The sequence below is a fragment of the Melanerpes formicivorus genome, unplaced genomic scaffold, assembly GCF_026170545.1.
Source record: "Melanerpes formicivorus ecotype bairdi unplaced genomic scaffold, bMelFor1.0.p_v2 SCAF_14, whole genome shotgun sequence".
NCBI lineage: Eukaryota > Metazoa > Chordata > Aves > Piciformes > Picidae > Melanerpes > Melanerpes formicivorus.
This window is the reverse complement of record NW_027142366.1, coordinates 1688108-1707339: the sequence shown is the minus strand read 5'-3', so window position 1 is coordinate 1707339 and position 19232 is coordinate 1688108. Positions and strand designations below refer to the sequence as shown.

General features: G+C 56.8%; 1 protein-coding gene across 1 annotated transcript in view; it reads right to left on the bottom strand.

Annotated features, from left to right (window-relative positions):
• Positions 1 to 976: 976 nt before the first annotated feature.
• Positions 977 to 19232, bottom strand: part of CACNA1H (calcium voltage-gated channel subunit alpha1 H) — a 136411-nt gene continuing 118155 nt past the window's right edge. Inside the window, exons 26-33 of the mRNA XM_068146523.1 lie at positions 18882 to 19015; positions 18056 to 18126; positions 11770 to 11848; positions 9806 to 9927; positions 8258 to 8569; positions 5892 to 6075; positions 2724 to 2926; positions 977 to 2164 (exon numbers count right to left, since the gene is read on the bottom strand). Of these exons, the coding sequence (XP_068002624.1) occupies positions 986 to 2164; positions 2724 to 2926; positions 5892 to 6075; positions 8258 to 8569; positions 9806 to 9927; positions 11770 to 11848; positions 18056 to 18126; positions 18882 to 19015 (2284 nt within the window). The 3' untranslated portion in view covers positions 977 to 985. The remainder of the gene's footprint in view (positions 2165 to 2723; positions 2927 to 5891; positions 6076 to 8257; positions 8570 to 9805; positions 9928 to 11769; positions 11849 to 18055; positions 18127 to 18881; positions 19016 to 19232) is intronic.

Here is a 19232-nt window from a genome sequence, read left to right as displayed (position 1 = left end):
ATGATGGAGTTCCACATCAGACCTCAAGGAAACACCACCTGGCTGCAGAGTCACAGTAGTGCAACCCCCAGCCTGGTTTCCCTGTAAGAATAGGAGTGGGCTGAAGAGAGAGAGAGGCTCTGGGTTTGGTGTCTGGGGGGGGGTGTGGATGTATTTCTGTCTTCTTTTTTTTTGTGTGTCTTTTTTTTTGTTGTCTTTTATTTTTATTCCCCCCTCCTCCCCCCCCCTCCCCCCCTTCCCCTCCTTGTTTTGTATCTCACAAATACATTATTTCTATTTATATAACTGCTGATATACAGACAATGTACAACCCCCAGCTCCTGGCCGCTGCCCCCCCTGCCCACCCCCTCCCACCCCCCCCCTTGAGTGTGGCGTCTCCAAAAGGTGCCTTTGAAGTTTAAAAGTTGAAGCATCTTTAAAAAGCAAAGCAACAGAACGGAACAAAACCAATGGAAACCCAGAGAGAATCCCCCACGGCCACCATCCCCCCAACTCCCAGCCCCCACCACCCCCAGCCCGGGGCCACGGAGGAGGGGGTGGGGGGTGGGAGGGAGGCAGTGCCCTCCCCCTCGGCATCAGCTCCACCTTCCCTTCGGAGAGGAACCTCCCAAAGCTCTCTGCCAAGCCGCTGCCCCCACCCCGAGCCGCCCCCACCCCGCTTTGTGGAGCTGTTTGTTTGGTTTCTCTCGAATGCTTTTTCTGTTCTCGGCGTTGTGTTTGGTTTTGGTTTGGTTTGGTTTTGGTTTGGTTTTGTTGTTGTTTGTTGGTTTTTTTTTCCTGTGTGTTTTTAATCTATTTTTTTGCAAACCTCCACAGCGCTTCCGAACAAGTGACTGCCGGGGGGGGCAGAACCCCCCCTCGGCCAGCAGCGCCTGCGACCACTCAGCCACTCTGCTTTGGGACCCCACGTCGGTGTCAAGCCCTTGAGACCCCTCCCGCCCCCTCCCCTCCCCCCCCCCCCGCCCCTGTCCCCCCTCCCGCAGAGCTATACAGGGTCATCGATGTCTTCTTCTGTGGCAAGAGTCACGGGGACCAAGTCCTGCTTCCGGAGGGGGCTCTTAGCCGTGCCCGGGAGCTCTTTGCTTTTCTCAGCGTTGCTCCACTGAGTTTTTAAGTGCTCCGCGCTCTTCAGTTCGGAGGCGGCGGGCTGCGGGAGCCGGGAGTCCGCGGGGGCCGGCTCGGGCTGCCCGCCGTCCAGCAGGAGATCCGAGAGGCTGCTGAAGGAGCCCCCGTCCAGCTGCTCAAAGGAGAAGTTGGGGACGGTCAGGTGCTCCCCGCGGCACGGGGGCTGGCCCCGGCGCTCGGCTTTGGAGGCCAGCTCCGAGGGCTGGCTCTCTGCGAGCTCCAGGGACTCTCTGTAGGCAGGGAGCTCGCAGGACGGGGTCCGTCTCCGCAGCATGCTGTTCTCGGAGGCCTTGCTGCGGGAGGCCGCCCCGCCGTCGTCCTCCATGGGAGGATCTATAGAAATGCAGGGCGGGCTCATCTTCTTCTTCCTCCGGGCTCCCTGGATGTACTCCGAGGATTCCGCCTGGGTGTGGGCTGGGGACCGCTGCTTTTCCTCGGGCTGGTCCCCGAAGCCGCAGTGCCCATCGCCGAGGGAGGGGCAGATCTCGATGGAGTGCCGCCTTTGGTCGTCCGCCCAGCTGGGCCTGTTGAGGAAGCCCTTGGTGTCGGTGCTGTAAAACTTCTTCAAGTCCTTCTCCTTGCTGCTGCCGCCCCCGGAGGGGCTGCTTGTGCTGCAGTTCTTGAGGGCCACGGGAGACGGGGCCGGGGAGAGGAAGGGCGAAGTCGAGCGGCTGCCGGCATCCGAGCGCTCCCCTGCCCAGTCTTTGGCCGAGCTGTTGATGTGGCGAACCTCCTCGTCGGCCAGGTCGGAGGACTCGAAGCGGCAGCCCTCGGGGCTGGGAGGGCTGCTCCCGGGGCTGGGGAGGCCGTGCTGGCCGCAGCTGTGCTTCCGCGGGGGGGCGCCCGGGCGCCGGTGCGGGGTGGCCGGCGGGGAGCAGGGAGGGGTGCCCGGCAGGGAGGCAGCTGAGGGATGGAGGGAGCTGGGGCTGAGGGTGCTCTGGGGATGTGTTGGTGATGGCATCGTCTCTCCAGGCTCTGCTTGCAGGCTGTCCTTGCGCTCTGGCGTCTGCCCGTCCACAGAGTCCTTTCGCACGGCCTCCTGGAAGGTAAGGAGGGAGAGATGGGGTCAGAGCCTGGGCACCTGCTGGGCTGGTGGCACTGCCAGGGGTGAAACGTGGCACGTGGCAGAAGGGTTGGTGGGTCTAACACAGCCTGCACCACCCCATCTCTGCCCCATCCTGCCAGCCCCTGTCAGACCCTCCCTGCAGAAGGTGATGCAGTTTGGCTCCCAGGCAGGTCAGGGCCTGCATGGTCAGGGTTTGTGCCTGCTGGGTCAGTCTCCATGGCAGCAAACCCTGAGCCAGTGCAGCCTGCCTAAGGTGACACAGGGTCAGCCTCACTGCAGGCTCCTCCCAGCACCAGGACACCCAACCTGAGCATCTTCTCCCGGTGCTTTAGCCCTTCTGTCACTGTGCATCCCCAGGGATGGAGGGAGGTCAGAGAGCCTTCTCCTGTGTGTCACTGGAGGATGCTAACATTTATGGCACCAGAAACACTTTGTTCTAAAAAGGAGACTCCTCCTCTCAACTCCAAGAAAAGAAAGCCAAGAGGGGACTGGAAAGGAAGGGAAGGACCCAGGGGCCTCTGAAGGACTTTACCTTTGCAAGCTCCTGGCCCCTCACCTGTCTGCAGAGCAGCTTGTTGAGAGTAGGGGATCGAGGTGTGAGCTGGGGGGGAAGGACCTTCCAGCGGTGCCGGCCCTCGTGGCTGGGGGAAGGCACTGCCAGCTGCAGGGACTCTGCTGGCACCCTCAGGGAGCTGCAGGTTCCCACGGGCTGGGAGCGGATGGACGTGATGGACCCTGGCAAGGGCAGAGAGAGAGAGCAGTCACCAGCCCTGCTGGCTTGGGGCTTGGCAGATTTGAGGCAGAACCTGTGCCCACAGACTCCAGGAGGGGACTAAATACAGGAGGAGAAAGGAAAAGCTTCTCTAGTCCCACATCTCCAGCCCCTGCTCTGAAATCCCAAACCTCAGCGTTAGGACTGAAAATGAGCTGTCCCTTGTCCTGTCTCCTGCTTTGAACACTGGGCCACACCTCACCAGGGGTGGTGGAGAGGCTCCAGCTGAAGAAGCCTTTGCATTGTGGCTCTGCCTGCCCCGGGAAGCTGCCTGTTACCACAGCCTCTGCTTTCTGTCTCAGGTAACAGGAATCTTCCCTTGCAGGAGCTGCAACACTCAGGCTTGGATGGTGGCCACCAGGACCACATGGCAGCAAGTGAAGAACAGGATCTGGAGTGGCATTTGACACCCTGCCATTGCTGCTTCCCTGGTGGCATTGCTCTGGGGGTATCTCACAGAGTGCTAGGCTGGAAGGGACCTCAGGGATCCTCCTTTGCACAAGGAATCAAGGGAGTCTGGTGGCTGTGCTGGCACCTCTGATTCAGGATGCCCAAGCTGTCCTGGTGGCATTGCTCTGGGGGTATCTCACAGAGTGCTAGGCTGGAAGGCACCTCAGGGATCCTCCTTTGCACAAGGATGTTGCCTGTTCAGAGGAAGTGAATCAGGGGAGTCTGGTGGCTGTGCTGGCACCTGAGTCAGGATGCCCAAGCTGTCCTTGCAGTGCTGCCAGGGATGGGCTTGCAGCCTTGTTCCACATGGAGGCAAGAGCAGCACTGCTCAGTTCCCTGGAAGCTTCCAGAACTTGACTTACAGGTCCCACCCATGGCCTTGTACAGCCAGTGGGCACCCTGCCATCCAGCTTCTCCAGGAGCAGAGACCCTTGGCAGGCACAGGGCAGTTCTCCCACTCACTGCAGCCCAAGCAGTGCCACCAGCACCTCTCCACAAGGCAGATCTTGGCTAAACATGGTCTGCTCAGCAGCGTGGAGAGCGCTTCGAATGCTTTGACCATCCCTGAGCCCATGTGTCAGGCAGGAATCACTCTCTTCCTGAAGGCTCCCAGGCCCCTGGCTGAGTCCAAAGGCAATCCCTCCTCCCCAGCCCCTCTGTGGTGCTGCTTTACTGCAGCTCTGCCTTGTTTGAAAGCTATTTCTTGGCTAATTTTTTTCCCCCTGCAGGATTTATTGGCCTCATTAGCTTGAAACCCAAGGTCTGTTCCTCTGCTGCTGCTCCACGTGAAAAACACAGCTATCCATCACTCCAAGAGAGCTCCCAGGGGCCAGGGAACTTGAACCTGTGACAAAAGCCATCCAGACAGCTTTCAGTTGCCTTTCAGGGAGAGATTTGTTGTTGGGAAGAAAGCAGAGTTAGGCTTTCGTCGTTTTTCTGGTGGAGCTTTTCCTCTGGAGCACCACAAAGAGCAGAGCAGAGAGCTTCCCACCCCACCCCACTTCTCCCTAGCTGCTTGTTGGGCTCTCCTGCAGCCAGAGCTTCAGCCCCAGCCTGTGCTGGTCCTGTCCCAGGCCAGGCTTTACAGAACTGTTTGTCTTCTTTAGGATGTAGAAAATCTTTGTTGTAAAACCTGCCACCAGCAGGCTCATGACCCCCAAACCTCTGAGCTCTCCTCCCTGCCCGTCCTTGGACTTTCCTTCTGCTGGAAGCTTTCCACCTAGCTCTCACAGAGGGAACCCAAGCAGCCTGCTCTGCAGTGCCTGCTCAGGAGCCTTGGCTGCCTCTGGAGTTGTGGCTTTTTCCATTCTGTTTTTTCTAGCAAACCAGGGAAGTGCATCTAAGAGCCAAACACCGCCAGGGGTGGTCACAGTGTTTGCACTGTGTGGTCACCAAAGACCAGGCAATCCCTAAGGGGCCCTGGGAAGTCCATGAAAGCAAAACTGCTGAGGTGAGTCTGGATGTGCTCAAGTTTCACCTGCACCTGGGGCTGTGACTTGACTCAGAGGTGGGTCAGCTCAGAGGGAGCAGGTCCCTGGGTGATGCTGGCTCTGCACCCACCAGCCCAGGTCAGGAGTCCATCCCTTGAGCTCTCCTGGGGAGCAATTGGGGAGCCATGAGAATGCTTGGTCAGTTCTGCCCACCCCTGCCAAGATCACAGCAGCTTCACACTGGTATAAATCCTGACTTTTACACCCACTACAGAGGGGAAAACCACCCCCAGCAGTCCAGCCATGAAACTCAACCTCTGTTTTCTTTGCTTAGCACAGAGTTTGCAGGTGAAATAACAATAAATACTGAGCAGAGAACATTAAGTGGTGCCCAGAGAGTTTGTACAAACACAGAGGTATTTCACCCAAAGGAAGGAGAGCAGATCCTGCCAGCCCCACCAGGCTTTGGCCAGATGAGTGGTGGCTTTGCAAGCACCTCTTGCATTTCAAACAGCCCAGCATCAAAGGGAAGCAGGCTGGCGAGTGCTTGGGAGCCACGTCTGCCTTTAGGGAGGCAGATCTCTGCTTTCCTGTTGATTTCTCCTTCAAACCAACTCCCAGAACAAAAGAGAGAGAAGGGAGAGATCTATTTGGAGGTAGTTGGGTAAATGGATACTCAAAGGCTCTGTGTGGTGCCCTGGCTGTGAGGGTTTCTTCAGGGATTCGTGCTGCAGCCGCACTGGGGAGGCACCGGAGGGTGGTTTCGTGGTCTTCATGGAATGGTTTGGGGTGGAAGTGACCTCCAGTCCAAGCCCAACTGCAGTCAGTAGGGACACCCTCCACTAGATCAGAGCCTTGTCAAGCCTTTGAGCAGCTCCAGAGAGGGAGCCTCAACCACCCCCTTCCGGGCCAACCAGCTGCAGTGTTCTGCAAGCCTCTGCTCAGGCCACGTTTGCTGTCGGCTGCTCGCTCCCCATCCAACCCCAAGGTGCACTGCTGCCCCATGGCTGTGGCGAGGAGGAGGAGGGGGATTCTCCACAAGCAGTACCTCTTTGTGCTTTGCAGGGATAGGTTTCCATCTCCACCTCATGGAGGGGGAAGGGGGCTTTAGCTGGCACCACTGGCCGGAACATGTAGCTGTCGTTGGGCAGGGAGTGCATGCGGGACACGGAGATCTTGCGCACGGTCAGCAGGTTCTGAGGCTCCTGGGGCCTCGGGGAGGCTGCAGCGCCCTGCAGAGCAAGGAGGCAGGAGAAGGGCTTGGTGGTGAACACACAGCAATCTCTTACCTGTCTTTGGTTTGGTTTTGCTTTAAACCCCTGTGAACAAATTCCTCACAGCCAGGCTGCAGCCTTGCTGACCGCAGTGGATGCCAGAGCTGCGCTGTGCTGGGTCCAGAGCTCAGGTTGGGGCTGGGGGCAGCAGGGGCCCAGCACTAAGCCAACTGTTTGCCACCACAGAGGGGAAAAATGAGGAGCTCCTGGCCCTGAAGTTCTGGTCCCAGAGCTTTGGTCCCCCCCCATATTTACCAGGGCTATCCAACACCCAGCTCATTGCTCTGCTGCTCCTCTCATGCCAGCCTCCCCCTGCCTGATGCAAAACATTTTCCCAGCTGCATGTCTTGAATTGAAGATATTTTGCTTTGCTCTGCTGGGCCTCTTTCCCTCTCTCTAGGGAGGCAAAATCTGGGGCTGAGATTCATCACTTTGGAGGATTCTTCAGTGGGTAGTTTGGAGGTCACCCAGGGTCTGGTTAAGTCTGTGTTGGTTTTGGGGTTTTTATTCCCCTTTCGTTTCTGGCTCAGGAATTGATTTCCTCACATCCCCCAAGGGATCAATGACTTGATGATTTTATCCCACTGAGCTTGGCTGTGAAGGGGAGGGGGTTCAGCAGCAGTCATTTACTGGTAGTTGGCATCTGGTTCTGCCTGCTGCCTGGCCCAGCAGCCCTCTGGGTGCAAGCAAGGTCTCTGGGCTGAGAGATTAATGCATCAGCAGTTGGCTGTGCCAACTGGCCCCTGGCCATTGGAGCTAACAAGCTCTCAGCATCCCAACACCTGAGCTGAAGGCAGGCTGCTGATTGTTAACACCTCCCTGCCACACAGGGAACAAAAGGGCTTGCTCCACTTTCTCAGGAGCCTAACAGAAGGATCACAGCATCCTGCTGCTAAAGCTCAGCTCCTCTGCACAGGGACTTCTATCAGCTGTGGCTGGCTGGCCCAGAGGAGCAGAAATCCCTTCCTGACTCAGCCAGCTGCAATGGCAGCTCCCAGGTGGCCCAGCTGCCTTTGGGATAGGGGCAGCTTGCAAATGGCTTCAGAGCCACTCTGATAAGCACCTGGGATATGAAAGGTGGACAGGAAGCTTCTTGGCTCACAGAATCGTTTTGGTTGGAAGAGACCTTTCAGATCAAGTCCAACCCCTAACCCAGCACTGCCAGGTCACCACTGAACCGTGGTCCCCAGCCCCACATCTCCATGCCTTTGAAACTCCTCCAGGGATGGGGACTCCACCACTGCCCTGGGCAGCCTGGGCCAGGCCTTGACAACCCTTTAAGGGAAGAAATTGTTCTATGTGTCCAACCTTGTCCTGTCACTACAAGACCTTATCCAAAGTCCCTCTCCAGCTTTCCTGTAGCCTCCTGCAGGTACTGGGAGGCTGTTCCAAGGTCTCTCCAGAGCCTTCTCTTCTCCAGACAGCACTTGTTCTCTCACTGCTCTCACAGGAGAGGTGCTCCAGCCCTCTGGTGATCTTTGTGGCCCTCCTCTGGATCCTCTCTAACAGATCCATCTTCTTCCACACCCATGTCCTGCATGCCCACACCCGTGCCAGCCAGCTCCTCCTGAGCTGCACAGTGATTTTCTTGAGGCTCCTCTGGGAATCCCAAAGGGGGATTAGAAAGACCCTGGGCAGTGTCTATTGGTGTGTAGGGAATCTCTGCCACCCCCCTGCTGTCTGTGCCAGGGCTGGCACTGCTGGCATTCCCAGGGCTTTATCAGATTGCTCCCTGGTGCTGCTGTCCCTGCTAAAGTGACAAGGAGCAGGAGAGCAGGACAGGGACAGGTGGCTCTTATGGTTCTGAACTTCAAGTTCACAACCTTTGAATGATCTGGAAACGGCAAGAGATGGACTTCCAACCCTTCCCCACAACAAGGGTCAGGACACACCTCTCAAGCAGCTTCCCACCTCAGGGAGCCCTCCCGAGATGACTCAAGATGTGGAGGTGGCAGTGACATCAGAGGGGGGCCTGGCAGAGCTGCTTCCCTCCCTCCCTCCCTGCCCCTTTGGCTCTGTGTCACTTGGGACCTGCCTGCCTGGTGGCCAGACAGCAGCGGCTGGGAGCAGCGCCCCCTGCCTGCAGGCAGCGGGGCAGCAGATGCCGCGTGGGGAGCGCTCCCAGGGCTGGCTGCTTCACCTGCGCCGCCGGCTCCGGCTTCAGGCTCTCCGGACTCCTGCAGGGCGCTCTGCTCTCCGGGGCCACGGCCCCGCCCCGGCTGGCCGAGGTGCTCGCTCCTCTGGACATCTCCAGCTCAATCTCAGCGTCCATCTCTGCGTCCTCCTTGGCCTCCTTGTTGCTCTCCTCCAAGTGCTTCATCAGCACTGCCACCACCACGTTGACCAGGACGAACTGCGCGATGAGGACGAAGGTGACGAAGTAGACAGGAGAGATGACAGGCAGGTAGCTGAGGCAGTGCTTGTCCTCCCTGGTGCACTCCCGCAGGGTGTCCTGCCACAGAGGGCCAGAGGGCAGCCATTAGTGAGGGCCTGGGCACCTCTTTGGGCTCCACACACACAAACAGCATCAACAACCTGCCGAGGACTTGAGCCTGGGCTCCCGAATGCAGCTAGGATGGACAGAAGGAAAGAGGGACCCCAGGGATAAGTCTGATGGAGAGGGACTGGAGGAGCTGGGGCTGTTCAGCTTGGCACAGAGGAGGCTGAGGGGACACCTCCTGGCTCTCTACAGCTGCCTGAAAGGACATGGTAGAGAGGTTGGTGCTGGTCTCTTCTCACAGGTAATTAGTGACAGGACCAGAGGGAATGGCCTCAAGCTGCCACTGGGGAGGTTTAGACTGCACCCAGCAAGGGTGGGCAGGGATTGGGATGTGCTGCCCAGGGAGGTGGGGGAGTCCCCAAGCCTGGCTGTGTTTAAAGGTGCTTTGGATGTGGTGCTGGGGGCTGTGGTTCAGGGGTGACCCTTGCAGAGCAGGGTTCTAGGGGGGGGCTTGGTGATCCTGAGGGTCTGCTCCAACATGAATGCTTCTGTGAGTCAGTGAATTACATCAGCTACCAAGGGGAGGACAGTGCTAAGTCTGAAAGGCAGAGGGCACAGGGTTTGTAGTCACTCCTCAGTGTTAAGCTCAAAGGGAGAGGGCACAGGGTTTGTAGTCACTCCTCAGTGTTAAGCTCAGAGGGAGAGGGCAGAGGGTTTGTAGTCACTCCTCAGTGTTAAGCTCAGAGGGAGAGGGCAGAGGGTTTGTAGTCATTCCTCAGTGTTAAGCTCAGAGGGAGAGGGCAGAGGGTTTGTAGTCACTCCTCAGTGTTAAGCTCAGAGGGAGAGGGCAGAGGGTTTGTAGTCACTCCTCAGTGTTAAGCTCAGAGGGAGAGGGCAGAGGGTTTGTAGTCACTCCTCAGTGTTAAGCTCAGAGGGAGAGGGCACAGGGTTTGTAGTCACTCAGTGTTAAGCTCAGAGGGAGAGGGCAGAGGGTTTGTAGTCACTCCTCTCATCCACAAGGACTGGTGCAACCTTCCTGAGATACTCTATAGGTGTTAAAAGAGAAGGAAGCTTCAGGCTGGGTGAAGCTTAGGGCAACTCAAACATCCACTTGGCTCTTAGGTGGGGAAGTGCAGCTTTGATGTTTCCCCAGCAAAGTGTGTTTTCACCCCAGAGCTGCCTCCATGTGTTTGAAATGTGCATCTGTGTATCCCCAGAGGGCAGCAAGGGCCCTGGGAGTGCACACACCTTCATGATCCCATTCCAGTTGTCCCCTGTGGACACCCTGAAGAGGGTGAGGAAGGCCATGCCGAAGTTGGTGAAGGTTGCATGCCGGCTGAGCCCCTCACAAGGGTTTTCCTCACTGCAGTCTGTAGGAGAAAGAAGCAGAAGCATGCCACTGAAGTCATCCTTGCCAGTGTTCACTGACAACAGCAGCCCCCCAGGCCTGGTGCTGAGGCCACCCTGGTGCCAGGGAGGATGGCTGAGGGGTGAGCTCCTGGTGGCCTGCAGTGATCATAGAGCCCAACAGCACAGAGTGGGCAGCAACAGAGGGGCAGGGGGGGCACAGGGAAGGCTTTGGGGCAGGGCTGCTCGTGACAGGACAGGGGGTGATGGGTTTAAACTCAAAGAGGAGAGATTTCAGCTAGCTAGAGGGAAGGCATTCTGTATGCTGAGGGTGGTGAGATGCTGGCCCAGGCTGCCCAGAGAGGTGGTAGATGTCCCATCCCTGGAGCCATTCCTGGTCAGGCTGGGCTGGGGCTCTGAGAAACCTGCTCTGGTTGCTGCAGCTGCAGGGCAGTTGGGTGAGATGACCTTCAGAGGTCCCTTCCAACCCAAACCATTTGATGATCCTCATGGTTGTAGGGTGCTGCTCTGAACAGGACCTTTTCCCCCTGGGAGGCTGAGCAAATCCCTACCCAGCTGTGCACCAAACCCCACACTCTGTCAGCTGGCCTGGATGCAGAACTGATTCCCCCCAGATCTGCTGGAGACTGGAACCCAATTTGTCTTTGGTTGAAGGAAACCTTCAGCTTTCAGGCATCTGTGACCCAAGCAGGGGCTGCCCCCAGGCAGGGCACTCAGGACAGCTACAAAACCACCCCTCAGGAACAGCCTTTCAGGTGCTCCTGAGGCCCTAGCTGGGGTGGCAGAGACTGGGAGGCAGCCACATCTCCATCCAGGAGCAGGTTTAAAGGCAGTGGCTGCCTTGGCATGGGCTAGGGTGCCAGGGTGGGGCTGTGTCCTCTCTGGCTCCACCTCATGTTCTTTCCAGCAGTGGGCACAAGGATGATCAGCTCCCCAGGATTCTCAAGCCAGGGCAGCAAGTCATAGAATCACAGAATGCTTTGGTTTGGATCCTGAAAGATCATCGAGTTCCAACCCCCCCTGCCCCCACCTCCCACTGCATCAGGTTCCCCAAGGCCCCATCCAGCCTGGCTCTGAACACCCCCAGCCAGGAGCTGTCTGCAGCCTCTCTGGACAGCAGTTCCAGTGTCTCAGCACCCTCACTGTGAGGCATTTCTTCCTAATCTCTACTCTAAATCTCCTCTCTTCCAGCTCAAGGCCCCTGCCCTTCATCCCAGCACTGCTGTAGCTCTCCTGTAGCCCCCTTCTGGCACTGGAAGTCTCTAAGCTCTCCCTGGAGCCTCCTCTTCCCTAGAGCTGCTGCTGGACAGTCAGGAACCAGTGGATGCTTCTTGATTTATGTGGAAAGGGGAAGGTGATGCTGAGGAGAACAACAGCCAGGCAAGCCTTGGGCAGCTGGAAGAGCAATGTCAGCCAAGTGCAGAAAACTAATGGAGTGTGGTGGAAGCTGTGAGGGGGACATGTTTATGGTGGCATCTCTCCAGCATGAGTCTGACTGGCACCCAGCTCTGCAGACTCATGGCCTGCCTGGCCTAAGTAGCAGACTTCCATCTTTGTGAACACATCCATGCTGGACAACTCCCTTTGAAACCCAAACAGTTCCTCTGCAGCCAAGGGTGGTGCTGGGCAAAGCTCTAACTGTGTGAGTGAGCACATGAGACAGGTTCTGTGTTACATCCCCACGTGTCAGCTGTGACCCTGGGGTCAAGAGAAGGCTTTACTCCTCAGGCTGTGAGCTGTGAAGCTGAAGGAAGGCTCAAGAATGAGAGAGAAGAAAGGAAGCAGCTCAGTCCCAAATAAACACCAAGCAGAGGAAGGGAAATGGTGTCAGGCACATTACTCACCCAGCTTGCCAAACAATTCCACTCCCAGGGCAGCATAGATAAAAAACAGGAGCATAAAAAGTAGGCCAAGGTTCCCTACCTACACAAGGAGAAAGCAGAACAAGGGTCAGGCAAGTTGAGGTCATGAATTCAATTGCTCCATCACATTTCAAACACAAGGCAAAGCAGGGCTCGTGGCCAGGGGCTCAGCAGCATCTCCCCTGCCTTCCAGCTCCCTGGGGCTGGGAAGTCTCCTCTGTGAGGGGAAGGAGAAGATGCTCTCACAGCCTCTGTGCCTGGGGCTTCCCCATAGCCAGCACCACAGCAGGGGTGCTGCCTGCACCTGTAGCCAGGCAGCCTGGAGCTGTAGCCTCGGCACAGCAGGAGTTTAGGTGAGCTGCTGATCCAGTCTGGGCTTTGAGGGCCTCCCCCTCTTGTTTGCCAGGTTTGAGACTCTGAGCAGGAAGGGTTTGAGACTCTGAGCAGGAAGGGTTTGAGACTCTGAGCAGGAAGGGTTTGAGACTCTGAGCAGGAAGGCTGAGGGTTTCAAGACCATGACCTGAACCAACCATCTGCTTGAGAGAGGATGCTGAAGGGACTGAGCACTGCCTGGGGAGGAGAGGCTGAGAGCCCTGGGGGTGTTCAGCCTGGAGAAGACTGAGAGGGGATTTAATAGATGCTTATCAATATCTGAGGGCTGGGGGTCCAGAGGGAGGGGACAGGGACGGGGACAGGGACAGGGACAGGCTCTGCTCAGCTGCACCCTGGGACAGGACAAGGGGCAGTGGATATAAACTGCAGCACAGGAGGTTCCACCTCAACATCAGGAGGAACTTCTTCCCTGTGAGGCTCCCAGAGCCCTGGAGCAGGCTGCCCAGAGAGGTTGTGGAGTCTCCTGCTCTGGAGCCTTCCCAGCCCCATCTGGATGTGTTCCTGTGACCTGTGCTGGATTCTGTGGTCCTGCTCTGGCAGGGGGAGTTGGACTGGATGATCTTTGAAGGTCCCTTCCAACCCCTCCCCTCCTGTGAGCTGTGCTTCTTCCCTGAGGTGGCACAGCCACAGTGCTGCTGGGTGTTTTGCCCACGCTGCCCAGGAGGCTGTGATGCCTGTAAGCATAAACCTGACACAGCTCTCCCTTAGGAGGCAGGGGGGGGCTTTGATTTTTCCCTTTTCTACTACAGAAACAGCCAAATCCCCCAGTGGAGAGCTGCAATTGCTGTGGAGGCTGAGCAGGCCACTCCAGATCAAGCTCTGCAATTCCACTAACATTATTACCACCCTCCAGGGACTAATAGAGAGAATACAGCGCTGGGGATGGCTGCTCTGGGCTGTTTCATCTGCAGCTCCTGGCTCCTGGAGTGCTGTTCCCTAGCTCCTGGCTGCTGGGGCCAGGAGGAGGCAGCCTGCAGCACCACTGCACAGTAGAACAGAGCAGAGGGGAGGCAGGGGAGCAAGGGCACAAACACACACAGTGCTGGGGGGCAAATGAGCCAATAATCAAAGGGCAGGAAACCCCAAGTGCTGAGCAGGTGTTCTGGGCTGAGTGTGGATGAGATCCTGATGCAGCAGAGAGGTTTGGGTTGTGGTTTGCTTTAGTCAAGGCAAGTCTCTAAGCTGAGTGTTTGCCTGGTCTTTAAGTGCCTACCCAGCCAGCCCAGGAGCTGTTGGCATTGATGGAGCTCTGAAGAGCTCAGGCTGACAGGGTGGTGAGCACCAGGCCATCAGGCACAGCTCTGATCTATCATCTGCCCCCATGCAGAGCTGACACTTGCTCCTAAACAATTTGCCTGCTACCTGGAGTGTCTGTACCCCAGTCTGTAGTTAAAGGCTGACTAATTGCCTGCCTGAGCCAAAGCTGCCTCACAACGAGGCCTCAAAGCCCTCTTTGCACTCCTGGGTTTGTTGCACAGCCTGAAGGCGCCACAGGCACAGGCACTGGCACAGGCACAGGCACCACAGGCACAGGCACCACAGGCACAGGCACAGGCACCACAGGCACAGGCACCGGCACCATCCTCAGCTACAGCTGCCAAGGAGAATGTTTGCTGATGTGGGCTGATGTTTGCTGCTGTCTAAAGATGCATCTGCCCCTGGCTGAGAGCAGGCACTCAGGCAGCTCCACAGCTCAGCTGATGCCCAGCATCTCTTGGAAGTGACTGGACAGTGCAGCATCCCAGCATCCCAGCACGGTGGGGCTGCAGGGGATCTGTGGAGCTCATCTAATCCACCACCCCCTCACCCCCCTGCTAAAGCAGGGACACCCACAGCAGCTTGCCCACAATTGTGGGGTCCAGGAGTCTCTCCAGGCAAGGAGACTCCACAACCTCTCTGGGCAGCCTGCTACAGGCCTCCAGCAGCCTCACACCAAAGAATTTTCCCCTCCTGTTCAGATGGAACCTCCTGGGTTCCACTTTGTGCCCCTTGCCCCTTGTCCTGTCCCTGGGCACCAATGAAAAAGCATGGCCCCATCCTCTCACCCCCTCCCCTTTAGCTCTCAGGCTGCCCTTTTCCAGGCTCAACAGCCCCAGGGCTCCCAGCAATGCTCCAGGACCCTAAGTGAAACATGGTTGTGTGAGAGAGAGAACTGAACCCACAGCAAGTGAGAGGGAGAGGTGGACCCACAGCAAGTGGAAGCTCCAGGGTGGGTGGTGGAACCACCACCACTGCTCAGCTCCATCCCATTCTGCATGCAGACATCTGGAGCTTGCAGAGGATGCCCTGAACCACCCCCTGCAGGTGTAGCATCCACCTGGGCATGTGCAGGCAGCTGGGGGCTGCTGAGGTTGGAGAGGCCACCCCACAAACACCTGCTGGGCAGGCTGAGGTGGCTCAGGTGCTGCAGCAAAGCCTCTGGGGCTGCTTGTGCAGCTTCTGGCCAAGCCAGTGCCAGATTTGCTGCTTTGTCAGTGCTGGCCCAGGGCTGTCTGGTACCTGCCCCTCAGGAAAGGAAGGTCCTCTTCAGCTCATGGCCTTCACCAAGAGCAGGACCAACAGCATGGTGTCAGAGCTGGAGCAAAGGCAGTGAGGTCAGGCAGCGACTGCTGGGTAGCAGAGAGGGCAGCCTGTGTGTGTCTGACCTTGAGGCAGTCATTCTTCCCCTGTAACTCCACAGACCCACTTGGAATGCTCTCATGCTGAGGTAATTGGTGTCCCTAAAGCCCTTTGAGATCCACTGAGAGCAGACAAGAAAAAGCCCATGCATGAATCATGCTGCTGGGAGGAATGGGAGCACATCCAGGCACTCTCCTCCAGCAGCCAAAGGCTGGGATCAGTGTGTTGGACTCTCCACTAGCAACAGCTCTGGTCAGCAAGCTCAGCCTTGGCAGGCTCTGAGGAGTGGTTCCACTCTAGCAGCACAGCACAGGACAGGTCAGCCCAAGCTCTGTGCCTCCAGCAATCCCCTCCTGACTTGGGCTGGTGCCCTTGGCTGGGCAAAGAGAACTCCAGCTAAGCCTGCCTCTGGCAGCCAGGCACTATCCATCACTTGCTGTGGCTCCAGCGTGGAGGGGAGGCTGTGGCCTGCAGAGGGGGAAGCAGAGATGAACAACATCTTGGAGACAGTCTTGGTGTCCTTAAGTTCCTCAGAGAAGCCACAAGAGAAGACAGAGACACAGGCAGGCAGAGGAGAGATGCCAGGTTGTGCCCATGGACAGCAGCCACCTGCCCATGACCACTCCTCCTGCACTGTCACCTGTGTGAGCCTATCCAAGTCCCTCCAGATCCTGCTCCCCTCCCCTCTCCCTGCTCTGGGAGAGGCCTTGATGAGCCACATGTCTTCTGCTGCCCCACTCCTGCCATGCCTGGCTGAAGCACACCACAGTTCTTCTCTGTCCCCTCTGACATCAGTTGTGTCTGCATGGCTGCCCACACCTTGGCAGCTCAGCTGTCCATGCCAGGCTCAGCACACAGCTCCCTGGGATGCCTGTCAAGAGCAATTCCTCAGAAAATCAAGCCCCTGCCAGTCCTTTCCAAGGACATGAGTCCTCCTCATCTTCCTTCCAGCACTCTCCAGCCAAAGCACTAATGCTGGCAGCAGGCAAATCTATGCACTGGCCCCCAAAGGAAATGGACACCTTTGTCTGCTTGGAAAGCAGAGCCCAGCTGTGTGAATTCCAGGAGCAGTGGCAGGGTCCAGACAGACAAACTTGGAGGCTGAAGTCAGCTCAGTGGTGCAAGCCCAAGGCAGCTGCCTGAACTGGACAGGCTCCTGCTCCTGTGCAGCCACTCAGTGCCACAGAGCTGCTCAGCCAGTGTGGGCAGGAGCTCTTCCCCTTGACAGCTGGAACTGGATGAGGAGTGAGTGCTGTCAGAGAGCTCTTCCCAAAGTGCTCTTCTCATTTGCTGAGCTTCACTTGCAGACAAAATGACTTCTTCTAGCTGCACAAGGGCTGCCTGCAATACCCTTGGGCATTTCCCTTCAGAAGAGACTTTGGTTTGGATGGAAACTGCAAAACCACCCCAAGGAGAGCAGCAGCCTGGCTGGCAGCCACCTCATTGTTTGGGGGAGGGGGGTAGGAGACAAGAGGAGAGAGAAAATATCACAAAGGCTTTCCAGAGAAAGAAAATAGACACAAGCCAAAGGCTTCCTCGGTGAGGAATGCCCTCACAGAGGGCAGCTTGGTGAGTTCCATGCCCTCTTCTCAGCCCCAGGCCCAAAGGCAATTTGAATGTCAGTGGGCAAACATCTCAGATTAGAAACATCTCCATGGTGGTGATGAAAAGCAAAGGGTCTCTCCAAGCCCAGAGAAACTCCCTCTGCTATCCAGGTTGTTTGGAACAGATCATGGACTCCCTTGTGCTCAGCAACTGACTCAGAGGTGGAGGGCAGGGTAATTACAGGTGCTGGCTCTGCAGGTTCTCTGCTGGCTCTCTGCTGATCCTCTCCTGATTCTCTGCTGATCCTCTCCAGGTTCTCTCCTAATTCTCTCCTGGTTCTCCCCTGATTCTCTGCTGATTCTCTCCAGGTTCTCTCCTGGTTCTCTCCTGATTCTCTGCTGGTTCTCTCCTGATTCCCTCCTGGTTCTCCCCCGATTCTCCCCTGATTCTCTCCTGATTCTCTCCTGGTTCTCATGTGGCCACTCAGATTCTGGGAGAGATGCCTACACACTATCTGCTTTTGGCTAAGCCACACTGCTCCCATCCTGCCTTCGAGGTGTGATCCTTCTGCAGATAGCTGAAGCTGATTGAGGTGTGACTGCCCACCATGGTGCTCTGCTGCCTGCCTGTAACTACAGGCCTGGGTTGGGAGAGGGGAGGCCTGAGAGGAGAGGTCTGACTCTCCCAGTCCATCCCAGCACACACTGCACAGGATGGAATGGGCCTCCTCAGGAAGCTCCTTGCAGTGGCAGAGCTGTGAGGTGTTCTGGAGGGGCTGGGCATGAAGGACTTGTTTGGCCATGCTTATGCACCCTCAAAGTGCTGCTTCTCCAGCTCAGAGCTCCTCTGCCTCATTCCTGGTGGCCTGGCACCTCATGCTGGTACTCACTTCTGGCTAGACTGTGGCAGTGACTGTTGCCAGTTCTGCCTGGTGGGATACCAGGATCTGGTGGATGCTGGTGAGAGATGAAACTGCAATGTGTAGGCAGCTAAGCTGTCTCCAAAGGACTCAGACCATCAAACCCACAACCTAGCAGCACACAGCTTAGACAGCATGAGATTTTACAATCAAAGGACCCCTAAACTCCTTCTGATGTCCTTCAGATCCCCCTGAGGGTGGAGAGCAAGTCAGCAAAGACCATTTCTGTCCTCCTGTGTCGGTCAGAGTGGTCCCAGGAAGTGAACACTTGAAGGATCTTACCAAATACCATCAAGATTGGCAGCACCACTGCTCCTCTTGCAGCTTGTGAGGCTGTGGTGATCTGAGACCCCACTTCAAGCTTCCAACACTCAGAAACTTCTCCTCCCTCTGCCTGTTAAAAGCTGCAGCCCCTCTGTCAGTAGCTGCCAGTGAACAGCCTTGCTCCTGCCTCAGAGAAGGAAGCTGTCTGCTTCCAGCACTTTCACCAACAGCTTTCTCTGCCTGGCCCTGTGTTGGCTGAACTTGCCAGGGGAAGCTGTGATTTAGGAGAGCTCTGCCTACAGCAGCTGGCTCTCACTTCACTGCTTTCCCATCCTGCTGCTTCTCCCATCTAACACATTCCATGGGAGCAGGATGTGCCGTGCAACAGCCTGCCACTAAGGCTCTGGTGGCAGCAGAGGAAGCTCCAGGTGGCTTCTAGTGCCCACCAGGCACGGTGACACAGAGCTGTTTCCAGGTCCAAAAGGAGGAGTCCCCCAAGCTGGGCATGGATGAGGTCTGGGGGCTTACCTGGGGCAGTGCTTGTACCACTGTGTCCAGCAGAGCTCGCATCCCCGTGGCCATTTTAAGCAGTTTCAACACTACAATGAGAATCAAATCCTGGTCAGGAGGGCTGGGAAGTGTTTCAAGCACAACCCATGAAGAAAATCTAGCTTCAGATTCTTGTAGAGAAGGTTTGGATCCCTCTTGTATGTATTCATTCAGCCCTGCACCCTGGCAGGGCCCACAGAGCATCTGCACATCCTGACTGCATCCCCTCCACCCCAGTTAGCCTCAAGGGCAGCAGCAAACCAGACCAAAAAGCAGCAGAACTCCAGCAGGTCTGAGCAGGAGAAGGGCAGTGGTGGGGAGACACTTCATCTGTGAAGAGCAGCCCCTCAAGCTCTGAGCCTCCCTTCTCCACCACTTCCTACCTTTGTCTAGCATCAGTAGAAAAGGTCCCAGGCCTCCTGTGTGAACCAGAGACCAAAGATGCCACTGGAGACACCCAGGAAAGCCCACCCAGCTTGTCAATGGATTGGCACTGGGCAGCCTGGGCTCCTAACTGCTCTCCAACTGAACTGAAACAGCAGGATGGGAAGAACTACCAAAAAAAAGAGAAGAGGAGGAAGAAGAATAAAAAGAACTCATCCCTGGGAGTGTTTAAGACCAGGCTGGATGAGGCTTTGAGCAACGCGGCCTCACGGGAGGCATCGCTGCCCATGGCAGGGGGGGCTGGAACCTGATGCCCTTTAAGGTTCCTTCCAAGCCAAGGCAGCCCATGGGTCTATGAACTGGGCCAAGCACTTCCTGGTGTGTCTGGAGGGCTGGCTGGAGAGCTCTGGGCAGCCCATACCTCTGGCTATCCTCAGCACCCTCATGATGCGGATGATCGTGGGGTTGATGGGCAGCGCAGCGTTCATCTCAATTTCCTCCAGTGTGATCCCCACAATCGATAAGAGGACTATGGCCAAATCCAGCTGGTTCCACCTACCAGAGAAAGAGAGCAAGGACAAAAATCAGTCAATCAATCAATCAATCATGCCTGGGCAGAGGCCCAAGAGCAGAGAATTATCTGTTAATGACAAGCAAAGCCCAAAGCCTGGTGCCTGGGCCCACGATCGACCAGGTGCAAGATCAGCTCTCTGCAGCTGGCCTCTCAATTATGAGCAGTGCAGACTTGGCAGCATCCCTGCCTCATTCCAGG